Below are 18481 nucleotides of genomic sequence, written 5' to 3' on the forward strand. Positions count from 1 at the left end.
AGCTGTGGCAGCAGATCTTCAGACTACAAACCACTGTCTAAGCCAGCTGTCATCCTGGAGGAAAGCTATATGTTAGGTTCGTCATTTATGGAACACATTAGACTGGACAGAGACTGAGAAATATTTAATGTCTGAGTTACCCAGTCAAAAGCACTCAGAAAGATCCTTTACACTGTGATAATCTGAATAAGATGTCCCTATATTCCCTAGCATTTGAATGTTTGATTCCTAGTTGGTAGCCTTATATGGAGAAGGTAGTAGGCATGGCCTTGCTGGAGGAAGAATGTCACCTGGGGCCGGTTTGGAGAGCTTAAAGGCTTGTGAAGTTTGCCCTCTCTTCTTCATGTCTGGGCTTTGAGATGTGAGATGTGAGATGTGAGATATTATATTAATTTAAGATATACAGCTGTCATTGTAACTACAATGCTTGGTGGTTGGTGCTTGCTCCTTGACAAACACTGACCTCTCCAAGCCTCTATTTTTCTCTCAGAGAAAAAAAAATATCTGCTTCATTTTATTTCAGTCTGATAACACCACAATATGGTATTTTTGAAAATATCTTGATATTGAAACTTTATAGGTCCATTAAATATTATAAGAGGCATATCTCAGAGATTCAGGAGTTTGGGTCCAAACACAGGAAATAAAATAATCATTAATAACAACAATAATCTGGATTTGTAGATATTTTTAGTTTCCCAGTGCCTGGGAAAGTATGCTTGCCTGATACTATTACACACTATGTATGCAATATCATTGTGTGTAAAAATCAATTGATATTCCTATCTTAAGTAAGAGTTATATTGTGTTAAACTCCATTATCCTTCTTCACCACCACCACCATGAGGCAAATCTGGAAGTAAGCAAGCTGGCATAAAGTTTATTAAGGGTTACTAAGGGTCAACACTCAAACCCAGAGTCCCTTTTCTAATTTTTCAGTCTGCTGTTATAAAATAGTATTGAGGCCAAACCAAAATGATAAATAATTATAAATTTCTCGAATTTTCATGGTTTTCTAACTAGATATTTTTAAAATGTGTTTGCATAGTTCTTAGAATTAATTATTCTTAAAATAAAGTTGCAAAGCCAGACTAAGGACTTCTGAGTCAGAATAGTCTGGGATATTTTCATGGTAGGTTATTCCATCTTGAAATCTTCCTGATTCTACACTTTTAATGTTGGTAATATATAGCATCACTTCCCAGACCAATTATCTTTGCTTTTAGAGTGAAATGATTCTATGATAGTTCTGCTGATTCATTAAGGGTTTTATTTGTATGATTGAAGACACTATATGAACAGCATCAAAATAAAGGGCGAACACACTTTTTTTTAGAGTTCTTTCCAATTCATGTCTTGCATTTTTCCACAATATATCTATATATGATGTCTTATATATATTATATTAATTTAAGATATACATAACTTGTGATATATGTAACATATACATGTATGTGTGCATATTATATATAATAGATATTATATATCACAAATGCTTCATTAATGAGTAATAAAATCAATTAGTGGTGAAGAAAAAAGGATATTCTTATACACTGCCATTAAGAATGTTTAAGAGGTGAAGCTTTGCAAGACTATGGAGTTTGAGAATTTATAACCCTATAATTTATAACCCTATAAACCCTATAGTTTATTCTCTTTATTATCTATATCTGGTTGAAATGTGATTTCTCAGCTTCCTGCTCTAGTCACCTATTGCCATGCCACACATGACATTATATAGTCTCTCTCTATGGACTTGGCCTAAATCAATACTTTTTCCATAAGGCAGTTTTGGTCATGAAGTTTCATAATGGCAACAAAAATATCTAATATATAATAATAAATAAGTAATGTGATTTTATATGTTTTCCTTTTAAACTTTAGAATAGTAATTTAGTTGTGTGTGTGTGTGTGTGTGTGTGTGTGTCTTTGTGATGTATATGATGCAAGATTTATAAATGCTGCTGTACATATGTGGAGGTCTGAGGACAATTTTTGTGGAATCTGTTTTCTCTATCTTCATGTACCTAGTTTCAGAGGATTGAACTCAGGCCATCAGGCTTGAAACACAAGTTTCTTTACCCACTAAGCCATTTATCCCAGTGATCTTTCCTCAATTTTATTTAAAATAATGTTCAATAATTCTTAATGTTACCTTGAATATTTTAATCATTTCACACTAAATAATGTTAATGACTTTTTTCTTCATGTATTATGTAACCAATAAATATTTGATAGTTTAATAAGTTAAATAATAAATTAAATTTAGAGTATTTATTCTACAATTCTGAAAGTGTCTACCTAGTAAATGATGTTTACTATGCTAAATCACCGAGGAATTTTAAGACGACTATCTTTAGTAAACATGAGATCAAATTACTAGAGTCTAATGTTGGGTATGAGGATGTAAGTAGGACCCAGTGAAAACTTGAAAAGCTTTCCTTGAGAGAGAACATCTTATGGCTTCAGCTTCCAGACACAAATTACACCTAGTCTATAAGGACAGTCTCTAACCCTCTTTCTATTCATTCTCTGATTTATTTTTTTTTATACATTCCTTCTCAACCCCAGAATTATTTGCAATATCATGAGCTCATTGATAAAACATCCCATTAAATTGATAAATACATAAAACATAAAACAGATTTTTAAAAGAGTTTCTACACTTTCTGTTTTAATCTGAGCTGATTTGGAAGATAAAGTCATTGTGTATATATTCTGAACTACAACATTGTCCTATATTCAAAGAGCATTTAAATGGCATTAATTTATTGTAATCACAATATGATGTGGTACAGCCCCAAAGTCTTAATTCACTCTGCATCCCTGCCTAACATATAGTTAAGCCAACTAAACTATGCAAAATCATGATGCTTGTTGTCAAGTCATTGATGATGGATACACATTTGTACCAGCATTTTTATTTCTGCATAGTCAGGTGGTATGTGATTACTCAGTGGCTGGTTCCTTTAATAGACATAGTTGTGGAAATTACAATTAATACTTGAGTTTTTAGCATCTTTTTCTTATGTGTACAGTTTATAATTTAAATTAGTCCTAGAAGAATATTTGCTCAGTTTTGACTAGAAAAATTGTCTCAACATTGCTGAAGGATTGATTTCTCATCTGCAAAGAATGCATTTACTTGGAATGTTTTAACTACATAAAACAAAACTTTAAAGATTCAGCAAAGCAACACACACACACACACCATTTTGTTCTCTTGTATTTTTGTTCCTATAATCTGATGAATTAGTGAAATATGTGACAAGATTTTAACACACCTTTCACTTGTTTGCAAGTAAGAGATAAATTTGAAAAGTAAAGAAGGATGAAGTCCAAACTAAAAGTAAGATGTTATGTGGATTGTCATGACAAAGCTTTGCACAATGCACTGTTGCAGTCAGTGCATTTTTATGAGTCTGGCAGTTCTGCTGAAATAATCAACTGCTTCTTTAGGTAATATAGATAGGAATACTTTCCAAAGGTAATTTGGAATAATGATGTGCATGATTTTTAACTTATCCATGAAGAAAAATTGCTAAAATGCCAAAAAGATCCTAAAGACCTGACATAGCATTTCTACATTATGCTGATATGAAAACTGGCCCAATTTATTTGTGAATTTTGTAGGGCTTGGGATGGGGGCATGGAACACAGCAGCCATATGACCTTTGTTTGCATTTGAGAAACTGTTAATTTATATGGAAAACATTTCCAAAATGCTTATTGTATTCTAGACTTGCTTTTGGGAAATGTCTAGATGAATAATCCAAAAATTGTATTTATCAAGTTGAAAATTAATATACATGCATATAAAATGAACAGGTGAGGGTCCATTTCATTTTTATTTATTAAAAATTTTTAAATTGAAATATAATTATCACTTCTACCCTTTCTTTCTTCCCTACAACTCATCCCAAATCTCCTCCTTCCAACTCTTCATAAACCTCCAACTCCATTTCATATTGATATTTTCTTTTGTTTATTATTATTCTATATATATAAAGTCATGATTATTGAATACAACTTGCAGAGTTCTTTTAGTGGGACCTGGCTCACATCAATTTGTAACAGACAACACTTAACTGGATAACCAATCAGAGGTTCATCTTTAGGAGAATCTAATTTGCCCTATATCAGCCATCATTAGTTCTTTTTCATGGTGTGGGACATAATGAAATTCCTCACTTCTGTGTTAGCCTATCTATTGATATTTTCATTGTTTACATTCTGCTTAGGAAGCAGTATTGTTGAGGAATTATGGTTAGGCTGTCATATTGTTGAAGTATTATGGGGGTGACTTCCTTGTTATTGCTAGGAGACATGATCTCATAGCAGACTTCCTGGTCTTCTGGCTCTCACAATATTTCTGCTCTCTCTTCAGCAATGTTGTAGATCCACTGTGGCTGGGCTCACCCCATTCTGTTCATCTTTGCAATATTATAAACATATCAAGGCCATTTGGGGGACTAAAGGACACTTAGGGTACTTCTCTATGATATAGTAACTTTGTATATTGTTGTTTTGAGTTATACATACGACAAAAGTACGAGGGAAATGTGCTTGGAGATTTAAAATACATTTACACAGGTTCATTTTCATCCTCTCAAATAGAAAAGAATGCAAAAATCAATGTCTACATTCTATAATTCTGTTAATGGTGCAGACAACATACTATCATTTAATTATAAATCACATTTAATTGAAAAGTGCTTTTGATGTGATGCCCAAAGAAAAGGAAAAAACAAAGTCTGGAAAAAAGCAGCAGTCATGTGCATGAAATAAGAGTCATACTCCTTGCAGAGTAGCCAAAATTACCACACATGTGTAAACATCCCCAACAGCATCTGATTGGCAGACAGACACATCCTGGGAGATGGAGATAACATCTAGTACCTTAAATAATCTGTGTTTATAGAAACAAACAAGGAAGGAAGAAACATAAGACCTGTGCATCTTAACATACAATGTGTCAAGTTTTCACTCTTATAAAAAAAAAACAAAAAACAAACAAAAAAAATAATCAAACAAAACATACAATTTACCTAAGTGGAATAGGGCAGAGAGGGCTTTGCACTATAGTCAGAGTATATCAAAGACTGAACTTTTCTTCTTGTTTGGAAAGATGTGTTTTGGCATCTAGAGCCAGATTTGGACAGCCCGTGGATTCCTCATACTTTATCCCTATGCACAGGTGTGGGCAGTCTATGTTTTCAGCCTGGAGGAAACTTATATTTGGGGAATATGTTGTTGTAATTGTTCTCTTGTCAAGGTCCTGGAAATTTTCGGCCCTTCCTTCATGCCCTGGAGTGTTGAGCAGCTGGTTCTGCAGCTGTGAACAGACTGGGGTTCCTCTTCCTATAGGGCAGACATATATCTTGCTATAGGGATATGTAGATAAAGTGGGGTTTTTTTGTTTTGTTTTTCTTTTCTTTCATTGCCCAACTTTTTAAACATAAAATTCAAGGAAAATAATGCATCCCCTCCCCCTCCCTCCTCTCTCTCTCTCTCTCTCTCTCTCTCTCTCTCTCTCACCCACACACATACACGCACACACACACATCTTGCCATTTATACTAGTGCTTATAATTTATCTTCCTTGGAATATGACTATAAATCTGCTTTCCTCATGTGCTATGAAAGATTGCTTCATTTAATATGACCAGAAGTGCTGATAGCAAACTATTGTTTTTCTTATTTTTTTCATTTTTGTTATTTATTTTTTAAATTCCAATCCCAGTTCCTTTCACTCCTTTTCTCCCAATTCCCCCACTCTCCCTCTCCTTTCATTTGCCCCTTGGAGAAGGTAAAGCCTCCCCTAGGTCCAGTCATCTCCTTGAGACAGGACTAAGGCACCTCTCCACACCCACACCCATAAACATCAAGCTGCCTATTGTTCTCAGCACCGAGAATAGAACCTAAGTCAGATGATGTTTGCTTTGATTGTCTTTATACAACATCTGCCAATTCACTCCTGAACACACACACACACACACACACACACAGAGACACACACACACACACACACACACACACCACTCATCACAGGGCGTAGGCATTCCAAGAGCTTCAGGGTCACATGTAAATTCTGAAATCTAGTCTAATTCTTCTAAATATGTAGAATAAGCATGTAGTCACAGGACTGTAGGTCATATTTGTGAAAGAATAAACACAATTTGAAGTACAGCAGAAGTCCCACAGTATCAACTGCATGATTCTCAAAATACTTAAGCAGATGGAGTTTTGTGTGAATGACCTTTTCCTAAACATGAAGAAGATAATCTATTTGGAAGTCAATCATCATTTAACTTTACTGGGTTGTGTAACTCATATTCCAGTTGTTTATTGCTGAACCAAATCTAATATAATGACATTCACACACTAGGAAGTGATTGTCTCTTAAAAGAAATGGAGAAATACTTAGCACTTTCAGAAATATCATCATGATGATTTATTATGTCTGTAATTATTTGTCTTGATTGGTCATCTTAAGTCCTGTCATACAGAGTATGACAGCAAACAAAAGTGGTGAGGCACTAACAGGATTATTCTGCTCTGTTAGATGTGTGGTAGAAGACAAAAACTCAAAGGTGGCCTGGTTGAACCGCTCTGGCATCATCTTCGCTGGACATGACAAGTGGTCTCTGGACCCTCGGGTTGAGCTGGAGAAACGCCATTCTCTGGAATACAGCCTCCGAATCCAGAAGGTGGATGTCTACGATGAGGGATCATACACATGCTCTGTTCAGACACAGCATGAGCCCAAGACCTCCCAAGTTTACTTGATCGTGCAAGGTAAGAGATGAATGGTTCCTGGTACCCTCCTCTAGGCTCAGTTCAGAGGTGTGGTAAGCTGGAGGAAGAAAGACCGGAGGCGACTGTGGGAGGGAAGTGGTGAGAATTCCTGCTTTGAGATACTATAAAATTATTTACTTGTATTTTTCTATACGTTCAAATGGGTGGCATAAGATACACATAAAATTAGTCAAATTTCACTATGGCATGATAGAACTCATGGCATACTACAGGAAATCTAATGGAGGAAGAAATCATGTCTTACCAGCATAAAATTGTAGACACAATAAAGAAATGTTTGTAACACCCTCTAACTGTTGAAGAAAGAGAGAAGAAGCCAGGAACTGCTGTGAAAGGGAGATGCTCATACATTGTTTGAGAATAGCACTCCCGCCTCCTAGCCTCCTAGCACTGCTGGCCACAAAGCCCTGGTCCCCTGTCCTCAGATGAGTGCTTTCTACACACATCTTTGGGAAAATGTCATGAAATTACTTACCTATCCCATAATTATGCGAGATGGGATGGAGTGGTTGGCTTTCTGGTTGATCTAAATGAGGAACACCTAATAAACTGACATTTTTAAAACTCCTAAAAAGAGAGACAGAGACAGAGAGACAGAGAGAGAGAGAGAGAGAGAGAGAGAGAGAGAGAGAGAGAGAAATGAATGGAATAACAGAGTGAGCCATGAAGAGTGGCTGTGATGAACCAGATATTTGGTTTTCCTACTAGATGATTGATTATATATATATAAAAAATAACCAGAAGATTCATGTGCCAATCACCAGTGGTGTGTTCTTTTTTTAGCTTTGATTAAGAAAATATCCGGGAAAGCCACAGCTATCTTACCATAAGTATACACAATGTTTAAGTTCATAGGAAGTTCTTAAATATTTTGCAGAATTTAAGAAAGATTTTTAAAAAAAATATGTTTTCTCCCTAAAGAACACTATTATTTGTTTATGTACTAGTAAAAGATTTTTAGAAAAGTAAAAATCCCTAGGAGTCTTTTTCCCTTCTCACCTGGTTACCTTTCTTTGTGGCTTGAATCTTTATTTAATATGTTATTATAAGCCAGACTAATGAATGGCATCATAGGGGGAAATTTGTTTCTAGATTGGAGTTTCCCTAGGGCAGAACTGAGTCATGGTTTAACAGATTAAAAATTTAAAATAGCATACGTATATGCATTGCAAGGTACCTTCCTTGGGTCCCCTTTCTTTTGAAAACAAAGATGATTACTTACACAATTTCATTGCAAGCAAAATCAAAATGCCAGGAGTTTCCATCCATCTATCAGGAAAGGTCTAAGTACTGACAAATATTAAGACTGTATTCCTGCATTTTTTTATTCATAATTGTATGCAGATAAAACATGGTCTTAGTGTTTCTGTCAATATTCCAAATGTAATCAGTAGCGTGGTAAAGTTTGGCTGTAGCTACTATTAGTGTATTAGGGAACTGGCTATTGCAGCTATTAAACTATTGCTCTCTTAGGTCTTCTCAATAATAAGCTGAAACTGAGATAAAATGTATCAAGAGTTCATGTGGTACAAAGGTGCCTCAGTCCTGTGATTCCCTTGGTGGTCAAGCTGCAATGGCTGACATCTTCAAATTATTCCTCAGAAAAGGTATTTCTATGGTTAACAAAATTCCAAATATGAGCAGGTTTCCTAAAAGATTAGTGGAGAGCACTTGAGCCTAAGAGCAAGACATATTAGGGCTGAGAACTCAGGAAACTCACTTGATGTATAAATATATATAGAGATGTGTGAATGTGTAAATTTATTACTTTGATAACTCCTATAAAGTACAAAAAAGCACTAAGACATACAAACACATGCCTTTCTAGATATGCAGAATTTCTATTTGATTCAGTGGCATAGGGAAGACAAAATTAATTTATTAATAGTAAAGGGTCTTTAGAACAGATTTTACCTAATGGACAATTATAGTTTAATCTACATATTTCTGTATAATACATCATTCTTCAAAAAAATGCTTGATTGTAACATTACTATACAATTCATATATTGTATATAGTTCTCAACAAAATATTATTGACAATCTGAGCATAAGAAGGCTTGGTTTCAAAATGGAGAAACAGAATCATTCAGGGCAAATTACATGTTCAAGTTCAGCAGAGTGGTCATGAACTAGTTGACTGACAAGCAACTACTGGGTACATTTCCATTGAGCTAAAATATTTTTGTCATGACCTCAAGAATAACTATTTTAAAGGTTTATATTTAGGCCTAAGCCTTTACTAACAAATCTTCAAATTTATGTTCTTTTAAATTAAATTCATGAAAATACATTTTTAGAACTAGAACTCACTGAAATTAAGTTTTATTTAGTATTAAGAAACAAAAAAACAGCCTGTTAATGGACAATTATTGTTTATGCACTGTCTTGTGTAATTTAAATATTACCAGTAAGTAGACATGAATAACTTTATTAGGAGCAAAAGCTTAAATTCAATGTCAACAACAAACCTACTCAGAAGCACATTTATGTTTGTTCCGTGTATTATCATATTTCCATCCATCTTCAGCATGTTGCCTTGAAAGAGGAGATTAACAAAAAACAGAAGGGGACTGGAGTGGGAATGTTTCTTCCTTGAATCACAGAGAGGGGTTACTGGGGGATCCTAGCGTCTTTTGCATTCTTTCCTACAGATACAGAGATAATTGACTTAATGCATTTTGTACCATTAATACTTAGGTGATTTATAAAAGTTTAGGTTGTTTAAAAACTCTCCAGCATTTCTAGCTGGTATATTTGGGCAATGTCTAGAAAAATTAATTTGTAAATCACCAGGTGGTACCCAGGCTCCAGGTGTAAATGGCAAGTGTATCCCCAAAATTATAAGAATGTATGGAAGGAGGGAATGATGCTGCATGGATTCAACTAATTTCAGATGGCTGTTTTGTGACTACTAATATTCCAAAGCCTTACCTTGAACATGAGACAGGGAAATCAATGCTGAGTTACTTAAATGCCATGGCCTTCTAGGATCTTGAAGGTTGCCCACATAAAACACCCTAGAGAGATAATCTGTTCTTCCTAAACTATCTGTTTTCAGGTATCAAAACAAGTATGATACACTGGACTACTCTTCAAAACGTTCAACTTTATATATGTGCTAATATGCACAATGCCTTATTTTTCTCCTGTATATTATTCTTACTAGAAGCTATCTATCTATCTATCTATCTATCTATCTGTCTATCTATCATCTATTAGATTTTTACATATTCCCAGCATCATACTAGTGGCTTTTCAACATCTTCAGCACATTCTTTTTTAATTCATTGATTATTTATCACAGAAAATTTATTAGTTTATGAAGATAATTACATATAAAATATATTATGTTGAAAAATGATTCTATGTGGTTCAATAAACTATCTTTTTCTAAATGACAGCAATACAGCTTCCTTATATGGTACACAGGGTAAAATCTCACCTCAGCAAAAGCCTAAGTCAGCACTGATCTTTGAGGTCACTTGTGATTATTTGCTTATATATATTCTTTCTGAGGGATCCAAGGTTACTCAAATTTAAATGTGCATTTTGCTTAATAAATATAAGGCACCCCTATATAGCCTAATATTTAGTTTCTGTGCCTGATGCTTTATAGTGTCCAGGAGTAAAGATTAAGAACACAGGATATTTAATATCAATAAAATAAGAGGCAAATATTAATAAAATCTTTCTGCTACCAGTGTACACATTTCTTCTCTGAAGGTTACTCTTCTGTGGTTTCTAGGTCTTATGAATATGCTGCCAATGGAAGTACATGTACTAAGGCAACATAATTCATCTCTAGTTATGACTATTGCATAATTTGCAGTAAACTTAACCCTTCAATGTATTACATGTGTCAAAATGGTCTTGCCTGAGAGCCACACCCAGAGCAAGAGAATCAGAATCCCTAGGGTGGGTCAAGGCCTACATGTTCATTATCATTGCCTGTCATTCAGATGTACACAAGTCAAGAAATAGTATTCGATGGATCTTACCAATGGTATGGATTTACTACCTTCTGACAATTCATTTCCTGTGTGGCACATCAAATTATGTCTAAAAGTTTGCAGAATAAGTGTTAGAAGATTGTAATATAAAAGACTAAAAATAAACCTAAGTACATTGATGAATTGAGGTATCTTAACTATGAGAACAGTAGCCTCAAAAATGGGATATTTGTTTAGAAATCCCATGTGTATTTGGATATAAAAAAATAATGATAATATTTCTTAAATGTGAATGATATTTTTAGATACTAATTTACCATACATTATAAGTACCATGTGGTTTTCTATTTGTATATTGGCATCGCATGTTTCTTATATTGATGTCAGTGCCAAAGCAACTATTTCCAAGCTCAGTATTTTATGCTTTTTATGCTATTCTATCTTAGTTAACATTTAAAAATAAATAACCTTCTCTGAAAATACTAAAATTGGATAATCTTAATAAAACATGTTTGCATGTTAAAGTGTTTTCAAATAGATTAATAAATTTCACTATTTATGACTTAAATCACTCCCATGCCAGGTGGGAATGTGTACCTTATTATCAGGAAATTTACCCTCAATTAAAGCAATATAATTGTGAAAACTATTGAGAATGAAACACATGGTATGACCCAAATGTTTGATTTCCTATCACTGATAAGAAGCCACATTTTCTTTACTAAAAGTCTAGAGCACTCATCTGGACTTAGGAAACTCCAAATTCATTACTTTTGTTATGAACAGACCCTGAGCCTCATTTCTAGGATTTGAATCTTATGAAGCCTGTCTTACAGTTGGTTCTTTTTTATTAATTATAAACACTCAGCCTGAATTGTAGGCTTGTTACTAACTAGCTATTTTGTTTATTGTTTTTTATTATTTTACATATTGGTCCCAGTTCCCTCTCCTCCCCTACCTCCCTCTTTCCCTCCCTCCTTCGATGCCCTAACAGTTGGTTCTTTTAACCATCCTACTGCTGATCAACCCCCAGCCCAGAGTTCTGAGAAAGTATTGCTTATTCTCTCAGTCCCTTTCTTCTGTCTTCTTTTGTTGCCTCTTTCTACCTCCACAACTCCTGTTCTTCTTCCTTCCTTAGTAACATTATGCCGCACTGGTAATCTTTTCAAAATATGACCATGGCTTACTCAACTTCAAATGACTTGCATTCCTGCTTCATAATTGAATTTAGCCTGTAGCTGTTCTGAATTTTAAGAATTTTAATAAAATAAGACTTTGAAATCTTCGTTGATTTGATTTGCTTTATGGTTAATGCTATTGATTATTGTGATTCTTAATGATTCACTATAATCATCTTTTGTATTCTGTATGCTAAAGTTGGCCAATTTTCCAACTCTTTAGCTTAACTGTCCGTGTGTGTGTGTGTGTGTGTGTGTGTGTGTGTGTGTGTGTGTGTGTGTGCGTGTGTGTGTATCTTTTCAAGACAGGATTTCTCTGTGTTTCCCTAGCTGTCCTTGAATTTGCTCTGTAGACCAGGTAGACTCAAACTCATATATTTCTGCCTGTCTTTGCCTCTCTAGCACTGGATTAAATGTGTATGCCACCATCACCTAAGACAATATGTGCATATTTGTGATAATAAGTCACTACCCAAGTAAACAACCAAACAGCTAATGTAAAGAAGAGAAGTGAAAACTGGGAGGAGTAAAATCATTGGGGCTATTATTTCATGTTGTCATTGAATATTTCCCTTGTAGAAATAGAAGGACTTCTTATTTTCTAGATCAATCTAATCTGCTTACATTTCCGTAGTATCTTCAAGCCTCCTGCATTTATCTGAAACTCTCCTATTTCTTTTTCTTTTCTTTTCTTTCTTTATTTATTTATTTTATATAACCAAGTCCATTTAAATGAAAGCAAGCATTTATAGACAATATTTGGGAATTTGGGCGTCGTTCTTTCCAAACTACTTCCTGCTGGTAAGGGGCGCTGTCTTGGGGGATTCGAAGAAGATTCAGATATCCTAGCTGTAGTCTGTAGGGCTGTTTTGTCCAGCTGTTTGGAATGTAGGATCAGCTTGTACTCTGTTTCAGGCGGTCTGGCTTGATCAAACCACATTAGTCTGGAAGGAATCCACATCTTTTCATTTTCTGTGGAAAAAAAAAATAGAAATCCTTTTCCCCAGTAACCTGTCCTTGAACTTAAATTTTGGAGTCAAAGCATTTTTTTTAATTTAATTTATTATTTTACATGTCGATCCCAGTTCCCTCTCACTCCTTCCCTCCTTCCTTCCCTTTTACACTCTCTGCCCTCTAACATGCACTCTAACCACCCTCCCCTCCCATCCCCCTACCCCAATTCCATATGTAGGGGAATGCCATCCAGTTGGGGTCATGTAGATCTGACAGGTCATGTGAAGTAGGGACTAGGGCTTCTCTCCTGTCTCTAGGTTAAGGCAGTTATCCCTCCATGGGGGATGTGTTAGCAAGGTCCTTTTGTGCACCAGGGATATATCCTGGCTCCACTGTCTGAGGTCTCTTAGACTGCTCAGTCCTTCTGGATGAGACCCATATTCAGGGGGGCCTGAATCAGTCCCATGCTGGCTTCCCAGCTATCAGTCTGGTGGCCTGTTAGCTCCTCCTTGTTCAGGTAAGCTGTCTCCATGTGTTTCTGCCGCCTGGTCTTGTCCTCTCCCTCTGCATCTGAGTTCTACTTCGACTCAGTGTTTATGTATGGGTGTTTGCTTCTGTTTCCAACAGGCATTAGTTGAGGGCTCCATGGATAAGTTAGTTGTTGATCTCACTCTCTGGCAAGGGCATTTATGGTAGCCTTTCCACAGAAACTCAAATTGTTAGTTGGCGGCAGTCTTGTAGTTCTGTAGGCCTTTCTTTGTGTTCAATTTTATCTTCAAACCAATATTGGCTCCCTCTGTTATTTTCTCTCTCTCTCTGTTTCTCTCTCTCTCTTTCCTGTCGTCTATTCCTAACCAGGCTCAATCTTCCTGGTTGCACATGTTTTCCTTTCCTCCCCCTCTCCTACTTCTCTCTCCATTCGCTGCCCCCCCTACTTCCCCTGAGCTCTGGGGGACTTGTCTCTTACCAGTTCTGTGAGGGACTTGAAGCTCTCCTATTTCTAATTTAACAAAGTAAACATCTTACTTCTCCATACTAATCCAAACTATATTTGCCCTTCTTGAAAATGAGAGAAAATAAGTTACAATAGTGGCCCAAGAATTATGTCTGCAGAATCTTAAACTTCACATAAAACATATGGTCTTAATAACATTGAAGACAACATTTTGAATTAACATATTTACATACAAAGACTAAAAATGCATATGTGCATATGAGTTTAGTAAACATAGATGATTTCATTGAACAAGTTTAAATCTAAAAGGCAGTATTTTCATTTAATGATCTTTTGAATGAAAGAAAATGTCTTTTAAATGATTCTTTTCCTAGGTTTCCTTAAATGACAAATTAAGTATACAAAAATCAACAAAGCTCTTTTCTTTCTTTCTTTCTTGTTGGTCAAAATCTATGAAGCAGACAACAGTGTAATCAGAAAGAAACTCATCCTGGGTCAGGGCCAACGGGAGCAGGGTCTGGAGAGGAGCAACTGCATTGAAAACTTCAACATCACTGTAAGAAACTCAGTGTTCAGTGTGTTTAGACAGAATCTCAAGAGAAGTAAGTGAGGAAATCAACAAATACGTATAATGAGAGCCAGTTCCCAATTATGGGAAAAGAGCAATGTACCATCAAAAACAGTGAAGACAGTGGTTCCTGAAAGAAACTAGAGTAGTTAGTATTTATTCATGACTGTGAGATAGATATAAAGAGTTATAGACAGAGAGAAAGGGGAGATCTTTGAGCATTAACACTCTAGTACCAATGACCATTGCGTAGTACCTAGCATCCACATGTTGCTTTGAAAGTATCATTACCGACTACAAGGGGCATGGTTTGCTTAGAGGAAAAAATGATCTGGATGGGGCAGGAAGCAACAACATGACCCTGGAACATTTTGTGAACAAGACAGTCATAAAGTACTAAGAATAATGATGCCTGTAAGCATCTCCAGAAGGTAGTTTGAATGGAGCTCCCATCAGCCAAGTCTAGGATGGTTTGAGTATCAAAATAAATAATTTCAGATATTACAATACTGATGATAGTTAGATGATAGTTAATAAAGATTATAAATCACCCACTTACAATGATGACTAATAATAAATTTAGAAGTAATATTGGGATGTGATAAATACAATTTGGAAATCCTTAAAGAAATAATTAATTTAGGCACAGAAATATCAAGAATTCTAAAACTGGAAGTAGAAAGTTAAGAATCAAAATTTTACATAGTCTCAAAATAGCTACTCACAAAATGCTACTACAGAAGGAAAAAGGAATAAAACCAAAATCTGGTTGATATATTCATGAAGTGATCAAAGTTAACAATAGTAGAAATGATAGAAATTGGTGTCACATGCCAGAAGACATGAAGTAAGAATAGAAAACAGCCTCACTTTGTGAGGATGCTTCCAAAATGTAAGTCTAAGCAGAAAATAGTAAACACATTGAAGCACATTATATAGCAAGAATGAAGGGCTTTCTTTGGACAGTCAGCACCCAATAATACACTGAAACTTCTCACTAAGCTTTAGCTTAGGCTTCTTCCCAACCAGCGCTTTAAACTCAAATTGACCTGTTCATATTAATCTATATTCTGCCATGCGCCTTGTTGCCTCTTCTCCATACTGTATGTCCAATTGTCCTGTGCCTCTGATTCCTCCCAGAGTTTGTATCTCTCTCTAGAATTCCTGCCTAGTTACTGAATGTTAAGCTCTTTATTAATCCAATCAGAAGGTTGTTTGGAAGATGTACACATCTTCACAGTGTACAAAAAGATTTTCTCACAACAGTACAAATGTGACACACATGTAAGATATGATAGACATTGGTGAAGAAAAGACAAGAACAGGAAATTTATAAAACTTTAATGGAGTTGGGGTATATGGTAGCTCCTTGTATTAGTCTTACATCTTTTCCATAAAATCAAATTATTAAAAAAAACACAAAAATTGGTTAAGGTAAAGATTTTAAACTGCTAAATAAAATAAAAATTTGTAATAATATAAAACATATTGCAATAAAGCAGTTTTACACTATATATAAATATATGAATAAAATGTATTATGTTAACAAAGGAGAAAATGAGATTAATGACTAAGTAACAAAACACATCTGATATGATTCAACTTATAATTTTGTTCTTTCTCAAAAATTTGCAGAGCTAAGTCATAGAAGACATAGACTTTCAATTGACCAAAGAACACATGGAAATCACCAAACTGAAAGACATTCAAAATCACGAATAATCAAGGACATGCAGAGTAAAACAGAAATGCATCTTTCCTAAGCTGGTGACACTAGGAAGGAGTTAACAAAATGAGCATAGGCAGAAATGGCAAGACAGCGGGGAAAGTGACACATTTATATCTCCCTGTAGAGAGTGTAAATTAGTGAAAACTTTCCTAGGGTAAAGCAGACATGTCTATCAAAGTTTTAAAATACATTTAAAATACTTGACCCAGTAATTCCACTTCCACAAATACATGTATAAAAAGAAAACCATCTGACATGCAAACCAGGATTTATGTATAAACTGGTCATCACTGATATGGTCATCAAAATGCTTAAAGAAATTGTAGAAAATGCTCTAAATATTCAGAATAATGAATTTAAGGATGTCTTTGGTGTTATTTTGTAGGAAATACTATTAATATGTACATTATAAAGTCTATTACCCAGACCTCTTCTTTAAGTTTGAAAATGACCAACTGGTTAATATTATTGGAATACAGAAGTTCTCACACAAAGTAAAAAAGAAATAAAACAGCCATCCTTAAAGCATGGGAAGGTTTGACACCCAGATCCTAGGATTTCAGGTTAATTAACATGGTTGACAAGAAAAGCTTACCCTAAAAAAAGAATGCACCGAAATGAGCATTGTCACTCACACTGGTGTGTTTCTATGGGAATGATCTCACACCAGAGGCTTAGCTGTGGCCTGGCGCCAGGGCCAGGTTGGTGTGGTGAGAACTAAGGCATCTCAACTTCAAACCCAGCAGAACTATGCCCTTCTGTGATGTGTGGTCATAGTTCTATTACATGGACTTCCCGTTGATGTGAGCTGAGATGAATTCCTGTCTACACAAACATCACACAGCTAATGACATTTTCTTTTCCCCTCAAATAAATAAAAACGCTAAGCTTCACAGCTCAATGGTCATTAGTAATCCCAATTTTGGGGAAAAAAGTTATTAAATGATTAAAATATTTTTCCATACATGGAAAGTTGTAGTTTCTTAAAAAGTTCCTTAGTAAACTCAATTTTGCAAACTTAGGTCAGAATGTACTAATCATATGTATTTATATATCCATAATAAGAAAGAAAGATAGAATAAATTCTAAGGTGATATTTGTATAATGACTTTTGGAATTCTGTCTCTATTAAAACTTCATGTTATCCAGTTTCTCATATGTATGTATTATATCTCAAAAATAGTCAAGTGAGACTGTTCAAGTAATAAATTCATGATTTTTGAGAAGAGAGCCTTTTAGAAAAAATTCATAAGTAAATTCCTTTTTTTTTTTTTTTCCTTTCTTGTTTACTATCCTTTCTGTTTTTCTTGTACTGTCATGCATCCTTCTCTCACAAATGGTTGGCAGAAACAAATGTAAAATCTTCTTTTCTGAAGTGATTGAGTTAATGATTAAATCCTGAAATAACTAATGCTTCTTTCAAAGGAGAGATAGTGAGATAGTGCTACACATGCAGATGTATATATTATTTACATAGCTTTGGGGAAGAGGAATGAAGATGGGTTCTATGTCGTTAGGATTTTGTCAGTCTCTTCTTAAGCAAAATTACAGAAAAAGAAACCATTGCATAAAATCTGTAATTTTAATAAATATCAAGATTTAAAGCAGGTCATTAGAGATGCTCCCTTCATCGTGTGCTGAATTTAGCTGCCTGTCTACAGTTCATAGTCTGTCTGTACCTATATCTAAGGTCAAGTTTATCTGTTGTTATTCTGTTTTACTTCCTGATACTTTATCTGTGAGAGTTTCCTGCAATACGCTTTCTTTTCTAATCCAACGATTATTAAATGTTGATGGCAAATGGGACCCTATAACACAACACTGAATACTCTAGTCAGTACAACCTCGGTTTATGTAACTGTCTTCATTTGTCCCTTGACAATGTCCAGTTGTTTAACACACTTTTCTAAATCCTCTATTCTTTATTTTCTTTTATATTCCTTATTTGTCATCTCTATCCATCTCCCTGTTTTAATGACTTTGTCCTCTTGATCATTGAGCACAGTTAACAAGTTCCCCTTTCTTTGGAACCTCTTTCCCCTTGGTTTCCTACAATCATTCCCTATCTTCATGTTGCTTTTACCTCTCATACTAGGTCAAATGGCTCTTCTTTAGGTGTGTGATCTTCAGCATCTCCATTTCTCTTCCTTTCTATGTTTTGCTCATTAATGACATTATCACTAACTGTACCATCACTTTCCATTGCCAGGCAACCTTGTCCCTGTTTTTCTGGATGCTAGACTACACTAACTTATAAGCATGCCAAATCCACGAGCCACTTTATTATTTATTGGGTTTAAGTCAAAAGCCACTTTTGCTCTTAAG

At 35.0% G+C, this 18481-nt stretch overlaps 1 protein-coding gene across 5 annotated transcripts in view; it reads left to right on the forward strand.

Moving 5' to 3' along the window:
- Lsamp (limbic system associated membrane protein) overlaps positions 1 to 18481 on the forward strand; it is a 2056906-nt gene that overhangs the window by 1758228 nt on the left and 280197 nt on the right. For all 5 annotated transcript variants that reach the window (XM_051191489.1, XM_051191490.1, XM_051191492.1 and 2 more), the window contains one exon: positions 6566 to 6798. In XM_051191489.1, the coding sequence (XP_051047446.1) occupies positions 6566 to 6798 (233 nt within the window). The remainder of the gene's footprint in view (positions 1 to 6565; positions 6799 to 18481) is intronic.

This window comes from Phodopus roborovskii, unplaced genomic scaffold (assembly GCF_943737965.1).
Source record: "Phodopus roborovskii unplaced genomic scaffold, PHOROB, whole genome shotgun sequence".
Classification (NCBI taxonomy): domain Eukaryota; kingdom Metazoa; phylum Chordata; class Mammalia; order Rodentia; family Cricetidae; genus Phodopus; species Phodopus roborovskii.